Below are 27,252 nucleotides of genomic sequence, written 5' to 3'. Positions count from 1 at the left end.
TGTGAGGCACGTACAGAAGGCATTCCACAGTTCCATGCAGGCTTTCAGTAAGTGTTGCTAATAATCCCTTTTTATTCTATTCCACATTTTTTTTCCCTTGGTAGGGGGATGGGTTGTTTTAAGCAGGGATCCTTCATTTAATTTTAAACAGTGAATTTTAGACAATTCAAAGGGGTTTATAAGTAAAGTCTGAAGTTTGAGTTAAAGGAAATTGGATTGTGATACTCTGCAAAAACTAAGGATGTCAGACTGCTCAATACTTCAATTTTATGAAGTCTACTAGAAGCTATGAAGCAAGCCACAGGAGTGTACATTGGTAGAGAAGTCAGCTATGATTTTTTCGAACCTTTGCACTAAAAAGTGTATAATACACTTTTTTTAATATAAACTTATTTATTTTTGGCTGCACTGGGTCTTCGTTGCTGCATGTGGGCTTTCTCTAGTTGCGGCAAGTGGGGGCTGCTCTTCGTTGTGGTGCGTGGGCTTCTCATTGCCATGGCTTCTCTTGTTGCAGAGCACGGGCTCTAGGCGCGCGGGCTTCAGTAGTTGTGGTGCACGAGCTTAGTTGCTCTGCGGCATGTGGGATCTTCTCGGCCCAGAGCTCGAATCCATGTCTCCTGCATTGGCAGGTGGATTCTTAACCAGTGCACCACCAGGGAAGCCCAAAAGTGTATAATACACTTTTGAAGTAGTAACTCCTGAAGACTGATTTTGTGTCTGCATTTCATGAGGAAGCTAACCTTATTCACAGAAATTTCTGTTATTTAGGGGGTGGTATTAATGTTTAAGATAGTAGAAGGAGTTGTCATTAATCAGTTTGATGGAATTTGTTTATTAGAACTAATTTTTAGAATTTGTGTTTTTAGATAGGTTGTCAATCTATGAACTTTTAAAGTAATCTAGTAATTATGCAGATTATATTAAAATGTGTACCTTTAGAAGATCTAATTGTGATCATAGCCCTTTGATACATGGAGCACTTTATTTCTGATTATTTTTTAATGTCCTTGGGACTTCCCTGGTGGTCCAGCGGCCAAGGCTTTGAGCTTCCACTGCAGGGGGCACGGGTTCAATCCCTGGTTGGGGAACTAAGATCTTGCATGCCTTGTAGGGTGGCCAAAAATAATGATAATAATAATAATGTCCTTAATTGAGATCCCACTGAACCTAAATAACTTTTCATCTTGCTATATTTTTTTTCACTTAACACAGTATATTGTCCATGAGAAGAATTATCACAAAACTAAATTTGTGGTAATTCTCTAATCCATTGGCTGTTCTTTAGTTATCCGCTCTTGATGGCATAAAGTAAACTCACTTATCTAAAGCATTTAGAGAATTGCTTTATACAGAGTAAATACATATTTGGTATTTGTATTATGTTTAATGTTTTCCAGGAATTAAAAGTATTCTGTAGCTGTGATATTTATTACTTTGTTTGCCAGCTGATCCATTTAATAAAAGGACTGGTTTGGAGGCAAGTGTGTAGGGGGGATTGGGAACTTGTTGATTCTTCACATTATGAGTATCTGAGGTACAGCACTTCTGATTTTTTTTTAAAGGAAACAAATGAGCTTTGAATGTATTATTTTAATGAAAAGTTAAATATGTGATATTAGCATCTGTCTTCATCGAAATTGGCTGGCCATATAGAATGAATTACCATTTTTATATCCTAAAATACGAGGCAAAATAAAGCTTCCTAACCTTCCTCATATTGCTTAATTTCAGGAGTGTATTCTGTCTACCTTCTGCAAGGTGCTAATTGGAAACAGATAAATATATTTAAGTAAATGTAACACAATTCTTTGAGAATTCTATTATATTCATTACAAATTTTTAAAGCATGATACAATCACAAGGCTAGGGTCAGTAATCACTAGAATAAAGAAGTGTTGGTACATAACAAACTTGCTTTTTCCACTTAATATTAGAGTCATTCTTCTCTCTTTCCCAACTCACAAATAATAACATGGTGGACAGGGAGCAGATAGTAGGAAGGTAGCTGTCAAATTTAAGCAGTAAAACTCCAAAAATAAGCCCATTTCGTAGCCTATGTAAAATTTAGCTAATTTAAAGCAGACTCAAAGAAGTTTGTTTAGCTTCCCATCCTTCAAAATTGTGTTTCTTTTCTACTTCATTCTTTCTTTCAGCATAAAGATGCTTATCAAGTGATATTGGATGGTGTCAAAGGTGGTACCAAGGAAAAAAGATTAGCAGCTCAGTTTATTCCAAAATTCTTTAAGCATTTTCCAGAATTGGCTGATTCTGCTATCAATGCACAGTTAGACCTCTGTGAGGATGAAGACGTATCAGTAAGTTTATGTTTGACACTTTTCAACAAGTTTTCAGATGTTGCTTTTGCCATTTTCAGACATTTTCTGTGTGTAGCTAATATAACTGAAGTATCAGTCATATCAGTGCACAATAAAATACTGCAGTGTGGCCTGGTGTGACAACATACCAAGGCTTAAATCTACATGTAAGAAAATATATTAGTTCTTTCAACTGTGAAAAATCTGTAGAATCACATAATACTTTGTTTTGCTTATTTGTTATCCACTGTTGAAAATGGTTGTGGCTCACATCTTTTCCTTAGATTATTACGCATTGTGCATATGAAATCAGACTAGTGTTAGTTTGTAGTCAATTTATGCTTGATTGGATATTTAAAATAATAATAGTATTGCAGCATAAAATATAGTTTCAACACCCCTAAATATTTTGCATAGCAGAAAAATAATTGACCTGTGAAAAAATTGTATGTGATTACTAGAATAAAAAGAAATAGTTTTTCCTTGGAACAGAATTAACCATTAGCATTTCTGGCTGCTGATACAGGTTCCTAAGAATTTTCAACTATTAGCCCCTGGCTTTTCAAATGAAATCATGATTTCATGCATAATTTGTTAGATTTAACTCCTTTGCACTTTTATGTTAAACTAGATAAGCCACGATCACATATTTGGAATGAAGTTCACAGAATGTATTCACAAATGTATTAAGTAGTCAATACTGAAAATTCTAAAGTAAATAGTTATTAGGTATGATATTGACACTGTAGCCATTCTTGAGGGATACTGTATTATGTACCCACAGGTAGTAAAAACCCAACAGTTGTGTATAATCAGCATATAAACTGTTGTTTATAATCTCAAATCTGCCTACTCCAGATAATTGTATTTAATGTCCCTTTCCACCACATTTTGTTTTAGTATTCTGTGAAGCTTGAATATTAAGTTGGAGTAAATTATTTCTAAAACTGCTAAAAATCTCATATTTTTGTGACTCATATGCCCCTATATGGTTTGTCTGTGGTTTTTGTTTTCTTTAAAGGTTGAGGTTGTTTTTATTTATGATAGTATTTGGTTAATTTTTTGTTTGAAATTATGTTCAGATTCGACGGCAGGCAATTAAAGAGCTGCCTCAATTTGCCACTGGAGAAAATCTTCCCCGAGTGGCAGATATACTAACCCAACTTTTGCAGACAGGTAAGGAATTTTATTAATACCCTTTTATCTAAATATAAATTCTCTCTGAAATAATGACTCTGTTTTTCTTAGCTTTTTTTTTTTTCTGAAGGTGCTACCTCTGATAGAAATTTAAATTCTCTTTTTTATTCAGTAGTTTGAAGCTTACTGACTTGTGATTATCTAATTTCTAGTTTTGTTTTGAATTCTGTTCATAAAGGTATAATGACTGGATTCTTCGGGGAATTTTTATTCACCACCATCCCCCCACCCCCCAATTTCCTGTAGTTTCTTAATTGTACCCTCTTAACATCAGAGCTTTCCAGGTACACTAGATCAGGTTCTCTACCCTTACAAGAAAGATGTATTTTCTTGGTGCTTGAGAGAAATGCTTAGTTATATGTCTCCTCTCAATGTAATCTGTGAGAAACTATGTTGAGTCTTAAGTTTGAAAATGAAGCAGATGATATTTTTCATTTATTTTATACATTGTACCACTTTTTTTCTATCCAGATGACTCTGCAGAATTTAACTTAGTGAACAATGCCCTATTAAGTATATTTAAGATGGATGCAAAAGGTAAGGCCACTTCTTGTTCTGAATTGTGTTCAATGTCCTAAAAAATTGGGGAGTTTGGCAGTACTCATTAAGGATGAAGTCTGGGATTCACCCAGACATCTGTTTCATAAAAATTCTAAGTGTTCTCCAAAAAAAGCTTAGCTCAAGATGTTTGTGACTCGAAAAACCAGCAGAAATAATTGCAAAAACAGATCAAATTTTCCCTTAGAAATCTATTTGAAAAACTCCCTTTGCCACTTTAAAGAAATTCTTCCAAAATACCTGAGTTTATTTATTATTAATAGTGATAGAAAAGGAAAGTCATGCTCAAGCTGATTCTGAATCCGTGAACAAAGCATATGATCACTCTTATGGTTGGGGCTTTAGAAATTTCAGACAGTTTAACCAGTATCAGTGATATTCAGGAAGTTTGTTAATTCACTTGAAAAGAAATACTGTAATTCAAATTAACTTGAAAATTTTCATTCCTATATAGAATTGACTTGCTACATGCAACTGTTTTGTTTTGCAGGGACTTTAGGTGGCTTGTTCAGCCAAATTCTTCAAGGAGAGGACATTGTTAGAGAACGAGCAATTAAATTCCTTTCTACAAAACTTAAGACTTTACCAGATGAAGTCTTAACAAAGGAAGTAGAGGAACTTATACTCACTGAATCCAAGAAGGTAAGCTTCGGTTATCCTTTAGTGAACTTCTCTAAAGCACAAGAACATATTTGAAATTAGCAGTATTCATCAGTGCTATATGTGGCTTGTGTATAAGGTGATATATCCCATAAGAACCACCGTAGAACTTCAATATTTTCTTATGTTGTGCTTTGCACTTTGGTCACTTGTAATGATGAATCAATGTGTTAATTTAAAGGGTTTGATCACATTTAAATCCTTTGTGGTGTTATCCTTAAAATTTATGCATTCATCAGGAAGGAATCATTTCCTTTAGGAATTTTTACCTAATTCCTGCCCTTCCTCCCTGATTTTAGGATATTCTCCCATAGTATTCTGGATCATTTCAGAATGAAAATGAAGTCACCTTGAAATGACCTATTGTTTCATCCTATCCCATGACACTATAAGCTCTAGAGACCATGCTTATTTGTGCTCCCAGCGCTGGCATAGTTATAGTTGCTAAGATTTGAAAGGTGCGTCACAATTAACTTTTCATTCATACAGTACCAATGTTTGGGAATAATTTATTTTTATGTGTGCAGGAAAATTCAAAATTTTCTCTAACAGCACCACTCACTTGCTTATTGGTAAGATTTCTTTAGTGAGAGAGAAAGGAGCAGCATATTTCACCTATGCCCCAGCTAGTTATTTGGTGGGATACGTCATGATTGCTTGCTCCCTTGGTCAGTGAACAGAAAGGCTTAGACCTACTGATATGGAGCACTTAAAATTTGCATGGTCTCCTGTTTTGTATACAATTACCATATTAATGTGAATGAGGCTGCTTTTAAATATAGGGAACTGAGTCTGATTTAACAGTTTATTGCCACATTTTCTCCATCTTTTTTTTTTTTTTTGGCTATCACCCCCTGAAGAGCCTTTTTAGATATTTTTTCCCTTAGCCACTATCCCATGAAATTTTAATACCACAGATATACTGTATATCTGTTTATGTACTATATGTATATCTGTGCTTTATACGTAAAAAAAGAGTAAAATTTTCCAAGAACCAAATTTTGTTCCATTGGAAACAATGTAGCGCACCATTGAGAATGCATGGCTTATTCTGAAGCTAACTTGACTGAAGCTTGAAGTTGTCCTCTCTTCAGTATTTCAGGAACATTAGCAGCAAACTGACTTTGCAAAACAAATTTGCTGTGCTGTTTCAGTATTGATATTTCTTTGCCATTCAAATGATAAAGAAACTAATAACTGTTCTGAATTGTCTCTTTCCAGGTCCTAGAAGACGTGACTGGTGAGGAATTTGTCCTGTTTATGAAGATACTATCTGGGTTAAAAAGCTTACAGACAGTGAGTGGAAGGCAGCAACTGGTAGAGTTGGTGGCTGAACAGGCTGACCTGGAACAAACCTTCAATCCCTCGGATCCTGACTGTGTGGACAGGCTTTTACAGTGCACTCGGCAGGCGGTACCCCTCTTCTCTGTGAGCTCTTTGTTTTATACCTGGTATTTTGATTACTTTATTAGCTTAAAATTTTATAGATATACACTTGAGCGTTCTCCTCAAACCTTTGCATAAAAGTATTAACCCAATGGAGCTATTATTTATTTTATGGAGGCCTAGGTGAAGAGCCCAAAGCAGCAAGAAATTTCTTTATAGTCTTGCTTAGGGACTTTTTAAAAGTCTTGAGATTTTGCGTCATACTTTATAGTTTCACTGAGTTTTTAAAACACTTAGTTTAGTAATTTAACTTTTTTTTTTCCTTAAATTTTTTAGATTGTTGTTGTAGGTACATTTGCTCTTTATCTCTGGCTTTGTGCTTCCTCTGGCCATGAATCTTCTGAGATGTGCATAGCAAAGTTTGAAAAACACAATTTAAAGGAGCTGTCCTGGTACTTCCCTGGTGGTGCAGTGGTTAAGACTCGGCACTCCCAACACAGGGGGCCTGGGTTCGATCCCTGGTCAGGGAACTAGATCCCACGTGCATACTACAACCAAGAAGCCTGTGAGCTGCAACTAAGGAGCCTGCCTGCCACAACTAAGACCTGGCACAACCAAATAGATAAATAAATGTTTTTTAAATAAATAAATAAAGGAGCTGTCCTTCTAAAGGGGGAATGTACAGTCTAAAATTCAACACTAAAGTTTCCCCCCAAATTTGACCTGAGAATCAAATAAGAGTTGAAAGATGTATAAAAGTCCCAATGCTCCAGATTACTTTGCAACAAAGTATATATTGTCTATTGAGGTTATTCCTGGGGTGCTTTGGGGTATGCACTCTGTTGTATTTTAGCCACAGTACTTGATGCTTTGGTACTGAGCATTTGTCTATTGACATTCTACTGCTTGAGAGAATATAATATATGTATATATATAATTTTTGTTTTGTTTTTGACAATTCAGTGTTCTTTGGATTTTTTACAGAAAAATGTTCATTCCACAAGGTTTGTGACTTATTTCTGTGAGCAAGTTCTCCCTAACCTCAGTTCCTTGACTACCCCAGTGGAGGGTCTTGATATACAGTTGGAGGTAAGAGAAAATTTCTGCTTTTAGCACTGAAAAGTCATTCCCGTATTTCAACATAAATGTAAACCACTAACTTTGATCTGATTTCTAAGAGATTTAAGGCCTGGTGGTGGCTAGCTAGTAACCTGTCCCAGGATTAATTACATAGGAATGCTTTATGGATTCATTGAGAGTTTGCTACAGTAGGAAAGCACTGCCTATAGTTTTCATTATAGTCTAAGTCTCTGCCTTTGTAGCCTTAATACTTTTAAATATGTTGTTCAATTATGACAGTTCCTATCTCTATGACTGATAGAGCCAGATTTAACCAATTAACATAAAACGTCCTTTATCCGTTCTCCAATAGAATTGACTACTCTCTGTCCCCTTTATATCTCAACTGTAATGTACATATACTTTTTTTTACAGCATATAAAATACTCTATATTTTTCTCCCCAATTTAACCTTATTCCTCTCTGAATCCTCAGAATCTAATGTAGAATTCTGAAAAGCACCTAGTAATGATTGTGGAATTGAATTGAAATATGGAAATGTATGTGCCATTTCCTTCATGGGTCTTTAGGATAGAGAAGAGTCTCACTGTGCACTTACACTGTGGTTTCCTTCACATGTCCTGGGTTTGGCTTATCAGACTGGAATTGAGTAAAGCAGAGATGAACCTAAAGAATAGTGGCAATTACTGATACTTTGAGTTAGTATCCAGAGACTAAGTTTGATGGCAAAGGAGGCCCATCCTAAATGTTAGTAAATAATTCTTTGCTGTTAAGAGTTCTTGCTCATTGTCTCTTTCTTGTACGTTGTTAACCTGTAGCAGAAAGTGTCATGTATATTCTTTTCCTTACTAATTCTCACAGATATATTGAGAGTCATGAGATCTGGGTTTTAGAGTCTGCCCTGCCACTCACATACGTTGTGACTTAGCCAAGTCACATAATCTCTCTGACCTTCAGTTTCCTCAACAGTAAAATAGGGCTGCATCTCTAAATTTTTTTTCCAGTTCAAATGTTATGATTCTGTAAAAGCCTAATTGAAAAATAAGCAGTATTAAATAGTTATGTGGAATAATTATTATTTTATAACCCTTGCTCATTCAAAAAGAATGCTAATAACAGTGAATTGTGTGTTTTAGGTATTGAAACTGTTGGCTGAAATGAGTTCATTTTGTGGTGACATGGAAAAGCTAGAAACAAATTTAAGGAAATTGTTTGATAAGTTATTGGTAAGAACTTTTTTCTTTCCTTATGGCATAGTCAGTATAGAGCCCCAAAGTCTAATAGTGTAGTATTAATTTCTAGATTATGGAGAACCAGATTTTGAAATGATTTAGATAATAATTGTAGTGTTGTTAGCTGCTCAGACCACACGTTGTTTACTTTAAAAATAAAATCTGTTTTAATCTTTGGCACTTCTTCTGTTGTTGATGCTTTAGACAAAATATAATACAGGATTTATATAGTAAGTCTTTCTGCTATTCCTTTATCAAAATATTTTAAATGTTTGCACCAGATCACCATCAAGGTTACTGCTCAAGGCCAAATGGCTTTAGCAACCTGGAAATAAAGCCATTAATCATAATTGTGGAGGAAATAGGCCATCTTTTTTTGTTTTTAGTTGGAGTATAATTGCTTTACAATGTTTTGTTAGTTTCTACTGTACAATGAAGTGAATAAGCTATATGTATACATAAAACCCCTCCCTCTTGGACCTCCCTGCCAACCCCCCTCCATCCCACCTGTCTAAGTCATCACAGAGCACTGAGCTGAGCTCCCTGTGCTATACAGCAGGTTCCCGCTAGCTGTCTCTTCTACACATGGTAGTGTATTTATGTCAAACCTAATCTCCCAATTCGTCCCACCCTCCCCTTACCCTCCATGTCCACATGTCCGTTCTCTACCTCCACGTCTCTATTCCTGCCGTACAGATAGGTTCATCTGTACCATTTTTCTGGATTCCACATATATGCATTAGTATATGATATTTGTTCTTCTCTTTCTGGCTAACTTCACTCTGTATGACAGACTCTAGGTCCATCCACCTCACTACAAGTAACTCAATTTCATTTCTTTTTATGGCTGAGTAATATTCCATTGTATATATGTGCTACACCTTTATCCATTCATCTGTCGATGGACACTTAGGTTGCTTCCATGTTCTGGCTATTGTAAATAGTGCTGCAGTGAACATTGTGGTACATGACTCTTTTTGAATTATGATTTTCTCAGGGTATATGCCCAGTAGTGGGATTGCTGGGTCGTATGGTAGTTCTATTTTTAGTTTTTTAAGGAACCTCCATAATGTTCTCCATAGTGGCTGTATCAATTTACATTCCCACCAACAGTGCAAGAGGGTTCCCTTTTCTCCATACCCTCTCCAGCATTTATTGTTTGTAGATTTTTTTTATGATGGCCATTCTGACCGGTGTGAGGTGATACCTCATTGCAGTTCTGATTTGCATTTCTCTAATGATTAGTGATGTTGAGCATTCTTTCATGTGTTTGTTGGCAATCTGTATATCTTTGGAGAAATGTCTGTTTAGGTCTTCTGCCCATTTTTGGATTGGATTGTTTGTTTTTTTGATACTGAGCTGCATGAACTGCTTGTATATTTTGGAGATTAATCCTTTGTCATTTGCTTTGTTTGCAAATATTTTCTCCCATTCTGAGAGGTGTCTTTTCGTCTTGCTTATGTTTTCCTTTGCTGTGCAAAAGCTTTTAACTTTCATTAGGTCCCATTTGTTTATTTTTGTTTTTATTTCCATTACTCTAGGAGGTGGGTCAAAAAGGATCTTGCTGTGATTTATGTCATAGAGTGTTCTGCCTGTGTTTTCCTCTAAGTTTTATAGTATCTGGCCTTACATTTAGGTCTTTAATCCATTTTGAGTTTATTTTTGTGTATAGTGTTAGGAAGTGTTCTGATTTCATTCTTTTACATGTAGCTGTCCAGTTTTCCCAGCACCACTTATTGAAGAGGCTGTCTTTTCTCCGTTGTATATTTTTGCCTCCTTTGTCAAAGATAAGGGGACCATATGTGTGTGGGTTTATCTCTGGGCTTTCTACACTGTTCCATTGATCTATATTTCTGTTTTTGTGCCAGTACCATACTGTCTTGATTGCTGTAGCTTTGTAGTATAGTCTGAAGTCCGGGAGCCTGATTCCTCCAGCTCCATTTTTCTTTCTCAAGATTGCTTTGGCTATTCAGGGTCTTTTGCATTTCCATACAAATTGTAAAATTTTTTGTTCTAGTTCTGTGAACAGGGCCATTGGTAGTTTGATAGGGATTGCATTGAATCTGTAGATTGCTTTGGGTAGTATAGTCATTTTCACAATGTTGATTCTTCCAATCCAAGAACATGGTATATCTCTCCATCTGTTTGTATAATCTTTGATTTCTTTCATCAGTGTCTTATAGTTTTCTGTATACAGGTCTTTCGTCTCCTTAGGTAGATTTATTCCTAGATATTTTATTCTTTTTGTTGCAGTGGTAAATGGGAATGTTTCCTTAATTTCTCTTTCAGATTTTTTGTTGTTAGTGTTTGGAATGCAAGAGATTTCTGTGCATTAATTTTGTATCCTGCTACTTTACAAAATTCATTGATTAGATCTAGTAGTTTTCTGGTAGCATCTTTAGGATTCTCTATGTACAGTATCATGTCATCTGCAGACAGTCAAAGTTTTACTTTTTCTTTTCTGATTTGGATCCCTTTTATTTCTTTTCCTTCTCTGATTGCCTTAGCTAAAACTTCCAAAACTGCCCCTATCTCTTGTCTTTTTGATGATGGCCATTCTAACAGGTATGAGCCAAATATCTCACTGTGGTTTTAATTTGCATTTCCCTAATGACTAGTGATGTTGAGCATCTTTTCATGTGCTTGTTGGCCTTCATATCTTCTTTGGAGAAATGTCTGTTAAAGTTCTTTTGTCCGTTTTTTGACTGGATTATTTGGTTTTTTGCTGTTGGGCTGTATGTGTATTTATATATTTTGGATATTAACCCCTTGTCAGATACATAGTTTGCAAATACATTTTTCCATTTCACAGGTTATCTTTTCACTTTGCTATATAGAAGCTTTTTAGTTTGATGCGGTCCCATTTGTTTTTTTATTTTGTGGCTTGTGATTTAGGTGTCATACCCAAAAAATCATTACCATGACCCACATCAAGGAGCTTTATTCCTATGTTTTCTTCTAGGAATTTCATGGTTTCAGGTCTTACACTTAAGTCCTTAACCATTTCAAGTTAATTTTTGTGAGTGGTGTAAGATATGGGTGCAGTTTCATTGTTTTACATGTGCATATCTAGTTTCCCAGCACCATCTACTGAAGAGACTGTCTTTTCTCCATTGAATATTCTTGGCTCCCTTGTCAAATATTAGTTGACCATCTATGCTTGGGTGTATTTCTGGGCTCTTGATTCTGTTCCATTGGTCTGTTTCTCTTTTTTTATGCCAGTACTGTACTGTTTTGATGACTGTAACTTTATAGCCTAGCTTGAAATCAGGAAGTGTGATGCCTGTTGCTTTGTTCTTTCTCCGGATTTCTTTGGCTATTTGGGGTCTTTTCTGGTTCCATATAACTTTTAGGAGTATTTTTTCTAGGAGCATCAACTTTTTTTTTGTTTTAAGTATAGTTGATTTACAATGTTGTATTAGTTTCTAGTGTACAACAGAGTGATCCAGTTATATATATTCTTTTTCATATTCTTTTCCATTATGGTTTATTATAAGATTTTTTTTTTAATTTTTTTGTCCTTTAAGTGACTATTTTCTTTTTATTTATTTATTTATTTATTTATGGCTGTGTTGGGTCTTCGTTTCTGTGCGAGGGCTTTCTCTAGTTGCAGCAAGCGGGGACCACTCTTCATTGCGGTGCGCGGGCCTCTCACTATCGCGGCCTCTCTTGTTGCGGAGCACAGGCTCCAGATGCGCAGGCTCAGTAATTGTGGCTCACGGGCCCAGTTGCTCCGTGGCATGTGGGATCTTCCCAGACCAGGGCTCGAACCCGTGTCCCCTGCATTAGCAGGCAGATTCTCAACCACTGCGCCACCAGGGAAGCCCATATTATAAGATATTGAATATAGTTCCCTGTGCTATATGGTAGGATCTTGTTGTTTATCTTAATTTTATATATAGTAGTTTGTATCTGCTAATCCCAAACTCCTTATTTATCCCTCCCCCTCCTTTCCCCTTTGGTAACCATAAGTTTATTTTCTATGTCTGTGAGTCTGTTTCTGTTTTGTAAATAAGTTCATTTGTATCATATTTTAGATTCCACATATAAGTGACATCGTAAGATATTTGTTTTTCTGTCTGACATACTTCATTTGGTATGATAATCTCTAGGTCCATCCATGTTGCAATGGCATCCATAATGCAAATGGCATTATTGCATCCATTTTTATGGCTGAGTTGTATTCCATTGTTTGTGTATATGTGTGTGTGTCTACATATATATATATATACCACATCTTTATCCATTCATCTGTTGATGGACATTAAGGTTGCTTCCATATCTTGGCTATTGTAAGTAGTGCTGCTATGAACATTGGGGTGCATGTATCTTTTTGAATTAGAGTTTTCTCTGGATATATGCCCAGGAGTATGATTGTTGGATCATATTGTAACTCTATTTTTAGTTTTTTAAGGAACCTCCATACTGTTTTAAGAACATCAGCTTTTGATGTCAAACCCAGGTTGAATCCTGCCTCTTCAGCTTATTAACTCTGGGAAACTTACCTAAGCTCTCAGAACTTCAGTTCGTTCATCTGCCTAGTACCTAATAAATGTTAGTCACTTTCACTGTCAGTAGTAGTAGTAGCAGTAGTAGCAGCTATACTATAGGTTAATATGGGATGTTGACAGGCTGGGTTATTGATCCAATATGTAAAAGGGATATCTTACTTAAATTTCTGATCTTGTTAGTTTTTAATGCTTCATGTCTTAAAAGCGTGCCGTATAATTACTTGAGTATATGCTTATAATAAGAGTGTCTAGAGCAGATTGCATACACCTCTCTATTTTCATGTCTTAGGAGTATATGCCTCTCCCTCCAGAAGAAGCAGAAAACGGGGAGAACGCTGGTAATGAAGAACCCAAGCTGCAGTTCAGTTATGTGGAATGTTTGTTGTATAGCTTTCACCAGTTGGGCCGAAAACTTCCAGATTTCTTAACAGCCAAGCTGAATGCAGAAAAGCTCAAAGATTTCAAAATCAGGTGATGTATGATTGAAGTGGCCAGTCTTTGACAAAGGTGAAAGCTATCTTGAAGCTCCCTAGGTTTTGTTTTCATTTTATAAGAGCTTTTTCCCCACCCTGCCTTACTGCAGTGCAAAAGAATGGAAGATCCACAAAACAGGAATATATATAAACATACAACTATTGTGGCATAGCAAATGCATGGGAGAAGATGACCTTTTTCAAAAATGGACTCTGGCTCTCCCTACTTGCTTCATGATCTTGGGCAGGTTCCCTAACCTCTCTAACACCCCAAATTGTCCTCAGCTGTTAAATTTATTGATAATAGTACCTGCCTTATAGAGTTGTGAGAATTAAATGAGACAATGGATGAAAAGCTTTAAGCACAGTGCCTGGCACATAGTGGGTATTCAGTAAACTGTATCTGCTATTGCTGTCTTATAGTGTTATTAGTACCTTACAGTGCAGCTGGAGGAGCAGCACTGGAGAAATCAATATAAGTCGTTTTCCTGAAGATATTTTGTATTAAATCATTCCATGAACAAATTCACATCTTAAGTTTTGAGATGCTTGGCCACTGTATCATCTGTTATTGTCCTCTATGCTTTGGTAAGGCAGAGGTTTAATACTTGGTGAAACGTTTGACCAGAAGCAGGCATCTTAGGAAATTACTCTGAAAGTGAAAAAAAACAGCGATGCCATGTTGTTAAGCAGAGTTCCTAGAAGTTGGCGGGATGGAGTTACGTTACCACCTTTCTTCACATATTACCTGGGAACAAATTTGAAAAAGAGATTACTCAACATCCTTTGCAAAATCTGCAGTTTTGTTTTATTTTTAAACTGGACCCTAAGGTGCAAATGGGTCAAACACTGTCCCCCCTTAGCAGGTAAACATAGAGATTAAGTGACTTGTCTATGTCACTTGACCTTCATTTGGCTAGTGGAAGAGAAGAACCCAGGCCACCTGATTCTAGTCCATGGCTCCTGGTTGTTTCTAATTTAGGCACATGCCTTGCAGGTTAACATAACAAGCTTCCTTAGCACAGTGCCAGAAGTGTTTCCCTTGCCAGGTTGAGTGTGGATCTATTCCAATTTTTGATGAAGAAAAACTGCTTTTATTTTACTTATTTGTGTATCTCTTATGATCATACATTGATAATTAAAAGAAAGTCCCCCTCAAAATTTACTCTTTATTGGTAAAGGTCATTTAGCTGTAGTATTCTTTGAATTTAAAAACAAAGTTGAGGTATAAAAGCAAAGTTGAAGTGATGATTTGTTAATTAGCAAATACTTCTTCATTTAGGCTGCAGTACTTTGCACGGGGCCTGCAGGTTTATATCAGACAACTTCGCTTGGCTCTCCAGGGTAAAACAGGCGAGGCCTTAAAAACAGAAGAGGTAAGAATACTCAGTTACATCTTGTTGGGAAATTTTTATAATAGCCACCATTTATTACAAATTCAGACTGAATTCATATACTGAAATGTAACATTGGACTTTATTTGAAGGATGATACAACTCTCTAAGTTGAAGATACAATGTTAGAAGACTACATATTTAGTTATATGCTAAGTTATATAGGAAACTTTATCATTGTTGAAATGTCTTGAATGTTTCCAATGTTTGTGAACAATGTTATCAAATGTTGATGCATACCAGTCTTTCAGTAGGGTCTCATTAGCAGCACATTTTGTTTAAATATTTGATTAGCAATTGTGATATTTTTAATTTCACCTTTTTGAAGCCCAAATATTAGTTTACATTAGAAAAAAATATTAAACTGCCAATTCTGTACCAAACTATATGTGTTTATGTTGGGATTTTTGGTTTTCCCTGATCTCATATATTTTGATTAATCGTCATCTTGGTCCTAATGAAATATTTTAAGTTTTCATTATGTCTTCCTGTAACATAAACTGATATTTTTTTTAAAACAACTGCTGTGTGCCCATGACCTGTCCCTTACTCATTTTTCAAGTAAATTCTAGATATAACACTTAAATGTTCTAACCTGTCAAGGGAAGATAAAGATTATTTGCTTTCTTTGCTCTTTCTACACTTGTTTAGAGTCAAGAAATAGGATTGAGCATTATCTGTAAATATAAACCAAGGAATTCTCTAACTGTAGAAATGATTCTGAAAGAGAAGTGGAATTATTCATGTTCTATACGGGAATGAAATATACATCATGAAAGTTACTGGCATTTTAATTTAATTTTGTTTTCCTTTTGCAGAACAAGATTAAAGTTGTTGCATTGAAAATAACAAATAATATCAATGTTTTAATCAAGGTAAGTCTTCCTTTCTTATCAAGTCATCCCAGCCAGCTAGAAAGTTAGTGCAAGAGGTTTTCCATATGTCTTTATGTCTGCAATGGTACTGGTTAAGGAGAGACGCCATTACATTCCAGATGTTTGGCCTTTTAAAGCTTTATGCCTTTCATAACACCGAGTGACGTTTTTGTAGCAATTATAGAATAATACATTGTTTTATTTATTTAAAAGTTATTGCAGAAGATACTGCAAACAAAGGGAGGCATGCAGAGTTCTTCTGACCCAGAGCATTGAAGCAGATACATTTAGACTCAGAAATTTCACTGACTTATAAATTCTTATAGTCTTAATGCTATCGGGTCCTTTTGAATGACCAATAAAACCCTGCTTTGCTTACACTAAGAATGAACAGTCTTATGTGGCACATGAAATGTTGTCCTGTGGTCTTTTCTGTTAACTTGTCTATGTAATAAATTGAGAGTTTTCTATACTTACCATTAAGCCATAAATATCCTTCAGTTCTGTTTACCCTCCCCAAGTATCTGTTAGCCTAAACAAAAAACTAATAACCTGAGAGAACAAAAAAGGAATCACAACAAAGTAGCCATCATTTGATACTGTAAGTTAACAGTACTGTTAAAAGTTGATAGTATTGTAGCCAGATGGGAGAAAGAAATATTTGTAACACTTACAGCACAAAGCCTAACAGCAACAAAATCAGGGCTAGTGATATGCCTTAAAACTAATGTGGTAAAAATCCCATGGAATACTTACTTTTTATCAGAAGAGAAAGGGAAGCTTTTCAGAGAAAACAGTAAGACATTGAGGGATGAGTATCATTGCCAACAGGAAAAGTGAAAAGGCATTAAAAACAGAAGAGGTAAGAATACTGACTCATCGCAAAGAAAATTTTTATCATAGCCACCATTTATTTCAAATCTCAAATATAAATAATTTCAAATGGTGGATTAATACATTAAAATGTGAGATTTGACTTTATTTGAACTGATGCTATAAGTCAAAGTTGAAGATATACTATGATGTTAAGAACGTTTTAAACTTAGCAAATACTATGACCCAACACATTGAGATGAGACAGTTTCCTGTTCAGGAAACCAGAGTGATTTAAAGATGACTGCAGTAGGAAGTTGTGTGGGGAAGAGTGATGAATAGGGTCAGCAACCAATGTGTAGGGTACCTGACCAAAAAATTCTGAAATATTTTTTAAATATGACAATCAATTCTTTGTTTTAGGGAAATCACAAGAAAAACTGGTGTGCTTTGGTCCATCCATGGCATCTGCTTGCAATCTTTAGTTCCTACCTAACCAGACGCATCTAATTCCAAAATTTACCTTCACTTCTATTTCAGTGAATCCACAAACTATAACTCCCGTTTCCCATTGTCACCTGAGATTTAACATGTTTAAAATTGAAGACTTCCCCCTTCTTCTTCCTGTTGACACTTTCTTAATAAATAACATTATTATATGCTAAATCACTCCAACTAGAAACCTCAAGAATTTTTGTTTCAAAGGACTTTATATTGGCTAATTTCCTGCATTTATCTGGTACCCTGGACTTAAGTTTTATATAGTAGGAGGTGATTTTTATTCACATATTCATTTTAACTGTGAAAGAAACTTAGTTTACTTTTATCAGATTTTGCCTGTATATAAAAATTAGAGTAAAACTGGTAAGAAATGTTAGGTAAAATACCAAGAATAAATATATTTAGAAATTCATTCATAGTTTTGAGGGTATTATGAGGTTAGATTATTTCAGTTCTGGATTATGTTAACATTTAAATTCAGCAAATATTTGCATTACCATATATTAATAATTTAGTACTTAAATCTTGTGGGTTTTTTCCTTATTGGTAATATATAGATATTTGAGGGGAAGAAAAACATGATTAGCCAGACCTTTAGTTTTGTTCTAGTTTTGAACCACTTAAAAACCTGCAAAAGCAAATGCAGAGTGCACCGTTGTATCTTCCTTAAAGCACGTCAGTGACTGCACCTGTGCAAAAGAAACTACTTGTGGATTTGATTAAAGTTGATAAATATTGATATTTTTGTCGTATAACTTGAAATGACATTTGAAAAAAGTTAGCTGCAGTTTCTTAAGTGATGTGCACAAAATAACATTGAAGTAATAGATGTAATTTGTAAACAAATTGTCCTTGTTTACTTTTCTTTTGCAGTTTATTTTTTAGGTTATTATTTTAGTCATCAGCGCAAAAGCAAGAAGGATAAATTAGTTTCCCTTCCTAAAATTAAAGTGTGTCTCCCTGTTTTCTACCCTTACCACCACTCCCCGCACCACCAAACACATTAGAAATCTCTAATTTTGTCTCTTCAGGATCTCTTCCACATTCCTCCTTCGTATAAGAGCACAGTAACACTATCCTGGAAACCTGTACAGAAGGTTGAAATTGGGTAAGAAACATATTTAAAGGGATTAAAGTGTTCTAATGTTTGATTTACAAATACGAAAAAATCTGAATTCAGATTTTACATTTCCTGTACAAAATGGTACATTATTAGTTAAATGATTCTTAATAAGATGTTAAACTATGACTATTAGAAGCATGACTTAAAATATGAAATCTAATCTAGTATTTATAAAATAAACTGGTAGAATACAACTCTGGAATTTCAAACCTTTGTCCGTATTGCTGTAACTTAATAAGACTTTCCTGACAAGTTTTATAAAATGAGTCACTTGTGTATAATCTATGAAGCTACATATTTCAGATTGTTGTAAAGCCTTGTAAATGCCCCTCTGACAATGTCTGCATAACTGAAGCACAGTTAATTTGATGACATCAGGATGTTATTTCCTTTTTTCTGATGTGACTGTCATCTTTGGGATGTCTTTTGTAACAGATATAATAAATATATTGATAGCCTCTGCTATAAAAGAATTTTTTTTAATTGCTGTTCTTCCTACCATTATAGGCAAAAGAGAGCCAATGAAGATACAACTTCAGGCTCACCACCCAAGAAGTCTTCAGCAGGACCAAAAAGGGATGCCAGGCAGATTTATAATCCTCCTAGTGGGAAATATAGCAGCAATTTGGGCAACTTTAATTATGGTGAGCGTTTCCGTTTGGGTACAAGCAATATGAGAGATTAGGCAGAAATTGTGTTGTACTTGATTTTAATTACTAATTAAATAGAGTATCATAGTTCTTTCAGGTGACTTTTCGAGTTAGTTTGGGGAACCTGAACTGTTGGGGAAACAACTTAACCCATTCCTTTCTGACTCATCCTTGTGGGCTCACTGAATTGAGCATGTAACACTGAGAACCTGAAAAATGTGCCTCTTGTATTCAGAGGAGCCAACAGGAAAAAAAAGGAAGGAAGATGGCATGAACCATCTATTCCTGGTTTTCCCTGTTTTAGCTTCAAGGCAAGACATTTTGTTCATTCTCCCTCAAGAATGTATATAGCTTCCATTCTTGCCAGATGTGGTATTAATGATCCTTCTTGGACCTTGTCAGCCTACTGCTTGTCCTCCCATCTTCTGCACTACTTCAAAAGGAGAAGTTCTAGAAGGTAGAGTCAGATGTTAAAGCATCATCTAGCAAAGAAGATGTGTCCTGTTGCAGTCTCTCCCACTGCCCAGAGTGCAGTCTTCCTTTCAACTTTAGACATTAGTGCAAGGAGAGCTTCCCACTAGTCCAGTCTCTCCCAGGGCTGTTGAATCAGAAGTGAAGTTTGTCTCACTGGCTAATAAAGAAAAATGGACAAAAATTTCACTGACTCAGATCCTTAATCTTGCTTAAGAAGACCAAGTTTAATATTCAAAACCAAACATACTTGTGATTGGTCTTGGTTACCAAGCAGAATTGATTCTGCAGTAATTATTCCCAAAAAAGTACATTCTGAAGAATATGCTCTCTATAATGTTTCCAGGGTGAGATGATTGTGACGTTAAGTAAATTCCTCCTACGATAGCTAAATTCCTCTAATATCTGAGCAAACAGGTTATAGAAAGGCAATTTTAGATTGTGAAATGAACCCTTCTACTCCAGTCAGACTCTTTGAGGCAACTTTAGTGTACAAAAGATCACTGAACTCTTTTACTTATATAATAATAAGTAAATGTGCATCTCTTAGCTTCTTTTCCTACTTGAAATATAGGGATAGCATAGAGCTTAAAAACTTCAAAAAAATATTTGCAAAAGCATTTTGTAAATGGAAAGGATTCTGTTACTTCATTGCACCAAATATTGTCCTCTGTCATTTGTGTGATTCAATGTGGTGTTTATCAAAACCATTCTTAAAATCAACTATTCTCTCAGATACTATCTTCATTTGATATAGATGAAAGTAATCAAGATGTATGGCAATACATAGAGAATTAAATTGTATTTATTTTCACTTAGGCAAGTCAGTTACTCTGAATTTCCATAAGCATTCTGCCCTGTGAAATTCATTACCTGCCTGATAGGGAGAATCAGATGATGTGATGCATGTGGAAAAGAGGTGTGAAAAATGCAAAGCCTTAGGTTGTATGTGATTTTTTTTTAATTATCAATGTGAAAAAAATAAGCAGTTTTACTCAGGACAAAAATCCAGGGAATTCCCTGGCAGTCCAGTGGTTAGGATTCCACACTTTCACTGCTGGGGGGTTTGATCCCTGGTCAGGGAACTAAGATCCCACAAGCTGCACGGTGCGGCCAAGAAAAAAAAAATCCAGGAGTCACAACTTGAGTTGTTCCGTAGTCATCAAAGTAACAGAATGGCAAAACAGACACAACTGTTGTCTTTTGCGTCTGGTATTACTGTGCTTTAATATTCCTATAGGGGTGAACCTTGTAATTGGAGTGCTTGTCATAAATTAAACTAAACTCTGATTGTTCTTATTGGAAAGTAGGAACAAAATTTCTGCTAGTACTTTTATTTTGGGGAGTTGAATGTGTCAGATTGTAAGTATTCTCATAGTAACAATTCAGAGTTTCCCTGGATTTCTTTCACCCATTCGGTTGAAAACAGTTCTTGGTACTATAGATGAGAATTGGTGGACCAATCTACCTCAAATTTTTTCTACCTTTTTTATGTCCTTTCCTTAGGGAACTGACAGTGGGTCAGGAAGAAAGAGAAACTGTTGGATTTTTTTTCCTGGGATGTCAGAGTTGTCTCAAAATTGGAGGGAAAAAATGTTTTGTGTTCTTGAGTCTTTAATACATAGATTTTATTACCCACATTTGGCAAAACCATCATAATTCCACTTTTCTATATCAGCCAAGCTCAATTTTATTTTTCCAAGGAAGACTGGTTGCATGGGGGTTTTTTTTTTTGTTTTGTTTTGTTTTTAAAGAGTCATACACACTGCAGGTTTGGGAAATTTATTCCTTTTGTGTTATAGGGAACCAGGTAATACTAATATCGCTGTCTTATTACAGTGAACAAGTCTACTGCAAAGAAAATAGATTGTGCCAGTGTCATGGGCCTGAACTTGTTCACTACAGAGAAGGAGCCAGAATTTGTGATTGTTCTTTGAGTCCATGTAGGCATACTTAGACTTTTTTCCTTATCCAAGTTTATCACTTTACTAACCAATGTCTCTGTTATTTGCTTTATCAAATGGCGTTTGTTCCCGTAACTTAGTTCAGCTTCCTGGTGCATTTTCAGGCAAATTATTTGCAAACATATACCCATGTATAGTTTTCCTTCATGCAGAACAGAGTTCCCTGGTAACCCACAAGTACTAATTCTACGTTTTGTGACTTGTATCCTTCAACTTTTACCTTTTTAGAATATAAAAATAATTTTTAAAGTATAATTTTAACTGTAAGCAGTGTTAGTAAGCTTGAAACCATTGAAAAGATCATTAAAGTGCAGAATAGTCCCCCAGGATGAAGAAAAAAGAAAGTTTGGTGACTCCCTGTACTGTAGAAATGGCTGCCTCGGTTGCAGATCAAAAAGAAATAGCCAATACAGAAAAGATAATCACAGCAAATAATACCTTCATACTATGTATTTAATATACTTACTAGATATAGCTGAACAATTGAGGGTAACTGAGTTCTTCATATTAAAATTGATCGAAAAACAATTGAAAGGGTAGATTTTAGTAGTTTGTTAGCTTATAGCTAATAATGATAGCTATGGGGGTGTTGATTTGTTAAGTGTGTCAATGTAAACTGAGAAATGAAGGTTTTATAATGAGTATGATAGGGGGGAAATATCCAGACATCTGCATGGGTAAAGCCAAGTCTTAAACAGTCAAAAATGCAGGAGTTACAGCATCAAGAAGTTGCTGTATTAAGGTTGCTATGCTCCCAGAATGCACCACTGTCATTGCATCTATCACTGGGAGTATTTTACCCACAGACGACCTCTGATTTTCTGAACGTGTTGGCTCACGATGGTTTCATTTAAACAGTTTGCATACCAATCAACTTAGAAAAATGTGTCATGACATGAGAGGTGACTTTGAATCAGATTCTGTTCTGTTACACAGGTAAATGTTGGCTAAGCTGGGGAAAGGTCTAGTTAGTTTTCTAACTCAAGAGTTTCTGGAGGGGAAAAAAAAAAAGAAGAAATCAGAACATCACCCAAATACAGTAACTATATTTCTAGCCATAATGGCAAAAAATGGATTGCAGTACTGACTTGATAGGAATTTTTCAAGCCTCCAATATTATGGATCAAAAATGGCAACACCAGGTTCTTTCTATTGCTCCTAACAAGATTGCTGCAATGAGGAAGTCTGAAAAGTTCCAATGAGGAGATTCTATCTCCAGAATTAGAAGTTTGAGACTCTTACTTATACATGATGAAAAGTCCTGCCTTGCTGATAACTTCAATCAGCTTTCTTCACTGGAAAGACTCCTTTGAGGAATATTTCTCTGCAGCTGTAAAACAGACTGACCAATAAATCAAGGACTCATTCTACCATATGACACAACTGACTTGATTTTTTCAGCAAAATATATCCTTAATTTACGTCAGTAACCCAAACACTGTAATATATACATATCACCTTTTCGGCAGCACTCTGAGCAGCTCATACATAGCTGAAAAAGCAGTGAGAAAAGCCGTCGGAATTTGTATCAACATTATTTTGAAATGTGGTGAGCAAAACAAATTGCCTATTCGTTGCATTTGAAAGGTACATTTTTCATTCTAGCGTGATTTTTCAGAATTGATCATTGATAGTCTAGGATATTTTACATATATGGCACTAACTTTTGAAGGCCAGTGGCTTTAATTCCATATTAAGTGTAGAAATTTTTCTAGTTTCGTTACTTATCTTTGGTAGTGATAAACCCCAAAATAAAGAACTAACAATGTAGTTATAACATTGTCACCTTGAAATATCTTTATTAATGGGATGCATTTAATTGAGTACCTACTGTGAATGTAGGCACCTTGCGGTACGTGCTTTGACATATATGATGCCCTGGTTTTATGTCAAGATTGAATTTGTAGATGGACTAGCGGAATACTGATGCTGTTTGTATAGAGCCTACTTACTGCTACGTTCAGAGCTGCGAGCTACATGACTTCTGTGTGTGCTGTCCCGTGAAGTCCTGAACAAGACCTAAACCCTTGTTCGCTTTTTCGTAGAGCAGAGAGGAGCCTTCAGGGGAAGTAGAGGTGGCCGAGGTTGGGGAGCACGAGGAAATCGTAGTCGGGGAAGACTCTACTGAATGAGAAGTCACAGTCTTCAGCATTGTCTTGAGCTTAATATACTTAAATTCTACTACTCATTGGATTGCCGGGGATGTCCCTTTAAAAAGACTGCTGCCTTCAGCTAAAAACTTAATGTCCTTTATACCTTTGTATGTATGATCTACTTTTGTAACAGACCATGGTTGTGTCCAAGGTAAAACCACAGCGATATTTTTGGATGCTTTGTCTGCAGTCTTGACTTGTTTTTGCAATATCACCATTATTCAGACTTCATATTGTGAATCTTTTAAACATCTTGATAATTTGTTATTGAGAGCTATTCAAATCTAAAATGTAATAAAATTCAGTCTAGTTCTGATAACTGGTAAAGATCCTCAGTTCTGAAAGGTTACTGACTTCCTGTCCTCTCTGTCTTCCCCCCAGCCAACATATGGAGAAGAGTAATGGTCAGTCTTAACATTTTATTTTCATTGTTATTTAATAAAGCCGCTAGGCAATGGTGCAGCATTCCTGGCTTCTGTCAGAAAAGCAAAATACTTACCAGCTTTCTTAAAATGTAGAAATGACATTACATTTTTAGGAGGAAGTAAGTTGCTTTGCACTGCTTACTTAACTCTTCTCCATATGTTGTGATATAAATTTTTGAATATGGGAATCTTACTATTTGCATAGAAATGTGTATGTATAATATACATACATACATGAGCATATATCTGTATGTGTGTGTGTGTGTGTGTATATATATATATATATATATATATATATATATATATATATATGCATGCTGGGAAACTTGACTACACAACATAAATCATTTTTTAAAATTCCAGGAACGGGTAGTCTTTGACACGGTGATTATCCTTTTGAGGCTGAATCCATTATTAACTTGTTATCTAGGTTTTCCTTCCAGTAGTGAGGGCTTTTGAGTCAGTTGCACTTACATGATTATTGTTATTTGAAACTAAAAATAAAGGCTGCATTTTCAAAGATAAATTTGGAGATCCCTGTTGGAGAAATATAGCCAGAATATTGAATCTGATGTACATATAGGTTTCTACAGGATGAGACAGAATAATTTAGAATTTGGGGATTTGATAACCAGGGCAGCCCAGAAAAAGTGACTTGGTGACTTGGTAACATGGTATACCAGTAAGTAAGGGATGCTCTCTCAGTTTGCTTTTGCCACTTTCAAGATTTTAACTTCTCAGGTTATTAATCAAAATTATTGTATAAGTTAGTCAATAGAGTCTTTAGGTTAAAACAACAGATGGGGGGTTTGTGGAGTGTTTAATGTCATGGGCATTTTTAGTAGCATAGGCCCTTTGCTCTGCATTTGAATGTTTCATATATTTTTGTTCCACAGTTAATCTTCCCTCCCCAAGTTTGCTATTCAAATCCAATGCCTGAGTGACATTTTCTAGTAGTTTGACATTTTTTTTGAGGCATAGTTTGTGATTCCAATGCAGGTGTCTTCATTACTGTTACCTCTATATTGGGGGGATAGGCAGAACCCCTTTGTTAGAATTACTGCACATGTGTATGGGGAAAATATTTTTTGAAGACTAGAACGATACAAGTGAGCAAAAGAAGTTGGTCAGCTTGACTATGGAGTGGTGGCAATAATCTCTAAACATTCCAAAAGACAGTGAGCTGAACCTAAGCTCCCTTGGAATCTAAGAAGACACAGGAACATGGAATTGCCATTTGAAAACTGTGACCAGGTAGCCTGGACCTCAACGGCAGATCAGCCAGTGGCCTAGAGCCATTTCAAGTATAGATGCTGTTTTGGGACTACAGTTACATAAATTTGAACATTAAGTGTAATTTTTCCTCTTTTTCTTTTTAATATTTGTAAACTCAAAGCTGAGCAGAAGTGACTTTACTTTCTAAAGTTTGATATTAAGTTGACTGTGTTCCTTCCTTTACCACCTCATTGTTCCCCTTCCCTTTCCTAAGGCAATAGTGCACAACTTAGGTTATTTCTGCTTCAAAACTTTGAACGAAAAACTTCATGCCACGAATTTTTTTTCTTTTGCAAGACACCTGTATATCCCCTTGTTCAAATGTAAATGTTCCCTTATGCTTTTGAAATAAATTTCCTTTTGTAATTTTGTTTTGTGTCTTGTTGTGTTATGATTATAACTTCAGATTCTTGGATATTCATTAAACATTTATTCATTGCTTCTCATGTGCCAAACTGTGTTAGACCATGAAAATATAAAGATGGACAAAATACTGCTCTGCTTTCAAGGGTTCAGTATTGCAAGTTATCTTTCATTTTCAACCTTTTGAATTTATTTTTAGAAGCTAATACCCTTCTGAAAAAAGGATTTGGTTCTTTCTGTCAAAGCAAAACATCAGATACTTGCCAAATCATTATGAAATAATTTCTTCCCTCAAGTTATTGTGTAAAGCAACTTCTTATTTTGACTCCCAGCCTTTGTTTTCCTGAAGTAGCACCAAGGATGGATCAGAAAAAGTTACCTAAATTCTCTTGGTGATCACATCCAGTCCTATGTCTCTAATAGTATCTACATGCTGAGGACTGCCAAATGTCTATGTCCATCCTTTCTTGCCTGGAGTTTCATAATAGCCTCCTGATTCATCTCCCAGCTATTACACTTGACTATAGCCTGTTCTAAACACAGCAGCAAAGAAACATCCACTCTTCTACTTGAAGCTGTTCAATGGCTCCTCGTTTTAGAATAAAAATCAAAAACACTGCCATGGCTTAAATTAAAAGTTTCTGACCTCAGCTGCTGCTCTGCCCCAGTCAGTCAGCTTCATGGAGCTAGGCAAAGGCACACTCCTACCTTAGAATCTGCACTGGCTGTTCCTTCTAGCCACATACCTGCCTGTCTAACTCTACCCCTTCGATTCCTCAAAGATCACCTTCTCAGGGAATCCTGTTTAATACCGCAATGCCCCTTTCTACCCTGCCAAGACTCCAGAACCCACTTACCCTACTCAATGTTCTCTGGAGCATTTGCCAACTTCTAACATACTATCCTAATTATACTGTATATTGGGTTAGCCAAAAAGTGCCTTCAGTTTTTAAGTAAAAATAAAAGACATTTTTCATTTTCTCCAAGAACTTTATTGAACAATGTATTCACCCTTTTATTCCACTACCTTCTGCCATTTTTCAGGCAACTTCATAATTCCATCTTCCCAAAACTTTTTATCTTTTTGAACAAAGAATTGTTCCAGGTGCCTTATACAGTCTTCCAGGGAATTGAAATTTTTTCCATTAAGAGAATTTTGTAAAGACCGAAATAAATGGAAAGCCGAACGTGCAATGTCTGGTGAATACTGCGGACGAATCAGAACTTCCCAGCCAAGCTGTAACAGTTTTTGCCTGGTCATCAAAGAAACATGCAGTCTTACGTTATCCTGATGGACGTTTATGCGTTTTCTGTTGACTAGCTCTGGATGCTTTTTGTCAAGTGCTGCTTTCAGTTGGTCTAATTGGGAGCAGTACTTGCTGGAATTAATCATTTGGTTTTCCATAAGAATCTCATAATAGAGGACTCCCAATCCCATCATATACACAACATCACCTTTGGATGAAGACCGGCCTTTGGTGTGGTTGGTGGTGGTTCATTTCGCTTGCCCCACGATCTCTTCCGTTCCACATTATTGTACAGTATCGACTTTTCATCGCCCATCACAGTTTGTTTTAAAAACAGAACATTTTCATTACGTTTCAGTAGAGAATCGCATGCGGAAATACAGTCCAGAAGGTTTTTTTGCTTAACTTATGTGGAATACAAACATCAAAGTGATTCACATAACCAAGCTGGTGCAAATGATTTTCAACACTTGATTTGGATTTTTTGAGTATGTCAGCTATCTCCCGCATGGTTTAACGTTAATTGTTCTCAATGTCTCAAAATTTGATCGCTATCAACTTCAACTGGTCTACCCGACCGTGGAGC

General features: G+C 35.8%; 1 protein-coding gene across 2 annotated transcripts in view; it reads left to right on the top strand.

Annotated features, from left to right (window-relative positions):
* API5 (apoptosis inhibitor 5) overlaps positions 1 to 25,427 on the top strand; it is a 37,553-nt gene extending 12,126 nt beyond the window's left edge. Inside the window, exons 2-14 of one of the 2 annotated variants that reach the window (XM_057552193.1) lie at positions 2,154 to 2,315; positions 3,398 to 3,491; positions 3,984 to 4,049; positions 4,561 to 4,712; positions 5,952 to 6,158; positions 7,101 to 7,205; positions 8,333 to 8,422; positions 13,229 to 13,410; positions 14,695 to 14,788; positions 15,625 to 15,681; positions 18,027 to 18,103; positions 18,626 to 18,762; positions 23,249 to 25,427. In XM_057552193.1, coding sequence (XP_057408176.1) covers positions 2,154 to 2,315; positions 3,398 to 3,491; positions 3,984 to 4,049; positions 4,561 to 4,712; positions 5,952 to 6,158; positions 7,101 to 7,205; positions 8,333 to 8,422; positions 13,229 to 13,410; positions 14,695 to 14,788; positions 15,625 to 15,681; positions 18,027 to 18,103; positions 18,626 to 18,762; positions 23,249 to 23,331 — 1,506 coding nt within the window. In that variant the 3' untranslated portion in view covers positions 23,332 to 25,427. The remainder of the gene's footprint in view (positions 1 to 2,153; positions 2,316 to 3,397; positions 3,492 to 3,983; positions 4,050 to 4,560; positions 4,713 to 5,951; positions 6,159 to 7,100; positions 7,206 to 8,332; positions 8,423 to 13,228; positions 13,411 to 14,694; positions 14,789 to 15,624; positions 15,682 to 18,026; positions 18,104 to 18,625; positions 18,763 to 23,248) is intronic. The other variant, XM_057552192.1, reaches the window with a different exon arrangement.
* Positions 25,428 to 27,252: the final 1,825 nt, after the last annotated feature.

This window comes from Balaenoptera acutorostrata, chromosome 9, assembly GCF_949987535.1.
Source record: "Balaenoptera acutorostrata chromosome 9, mBalAcu1.1, whole genome shotgun sequence".
In the NCBI taxonomy this organism is placed as follows: Eukaryota; Metazoa; Chordata; class Mammalia; order Artiodactyla; family Balaenopteridae; genus Balaenoptera; species Balaenoptera acutorostrata.
Note: the sequence above shows the minus strand (reverse complement) of the source record. Positions and strands in the feature narration are given on the sequence as shown.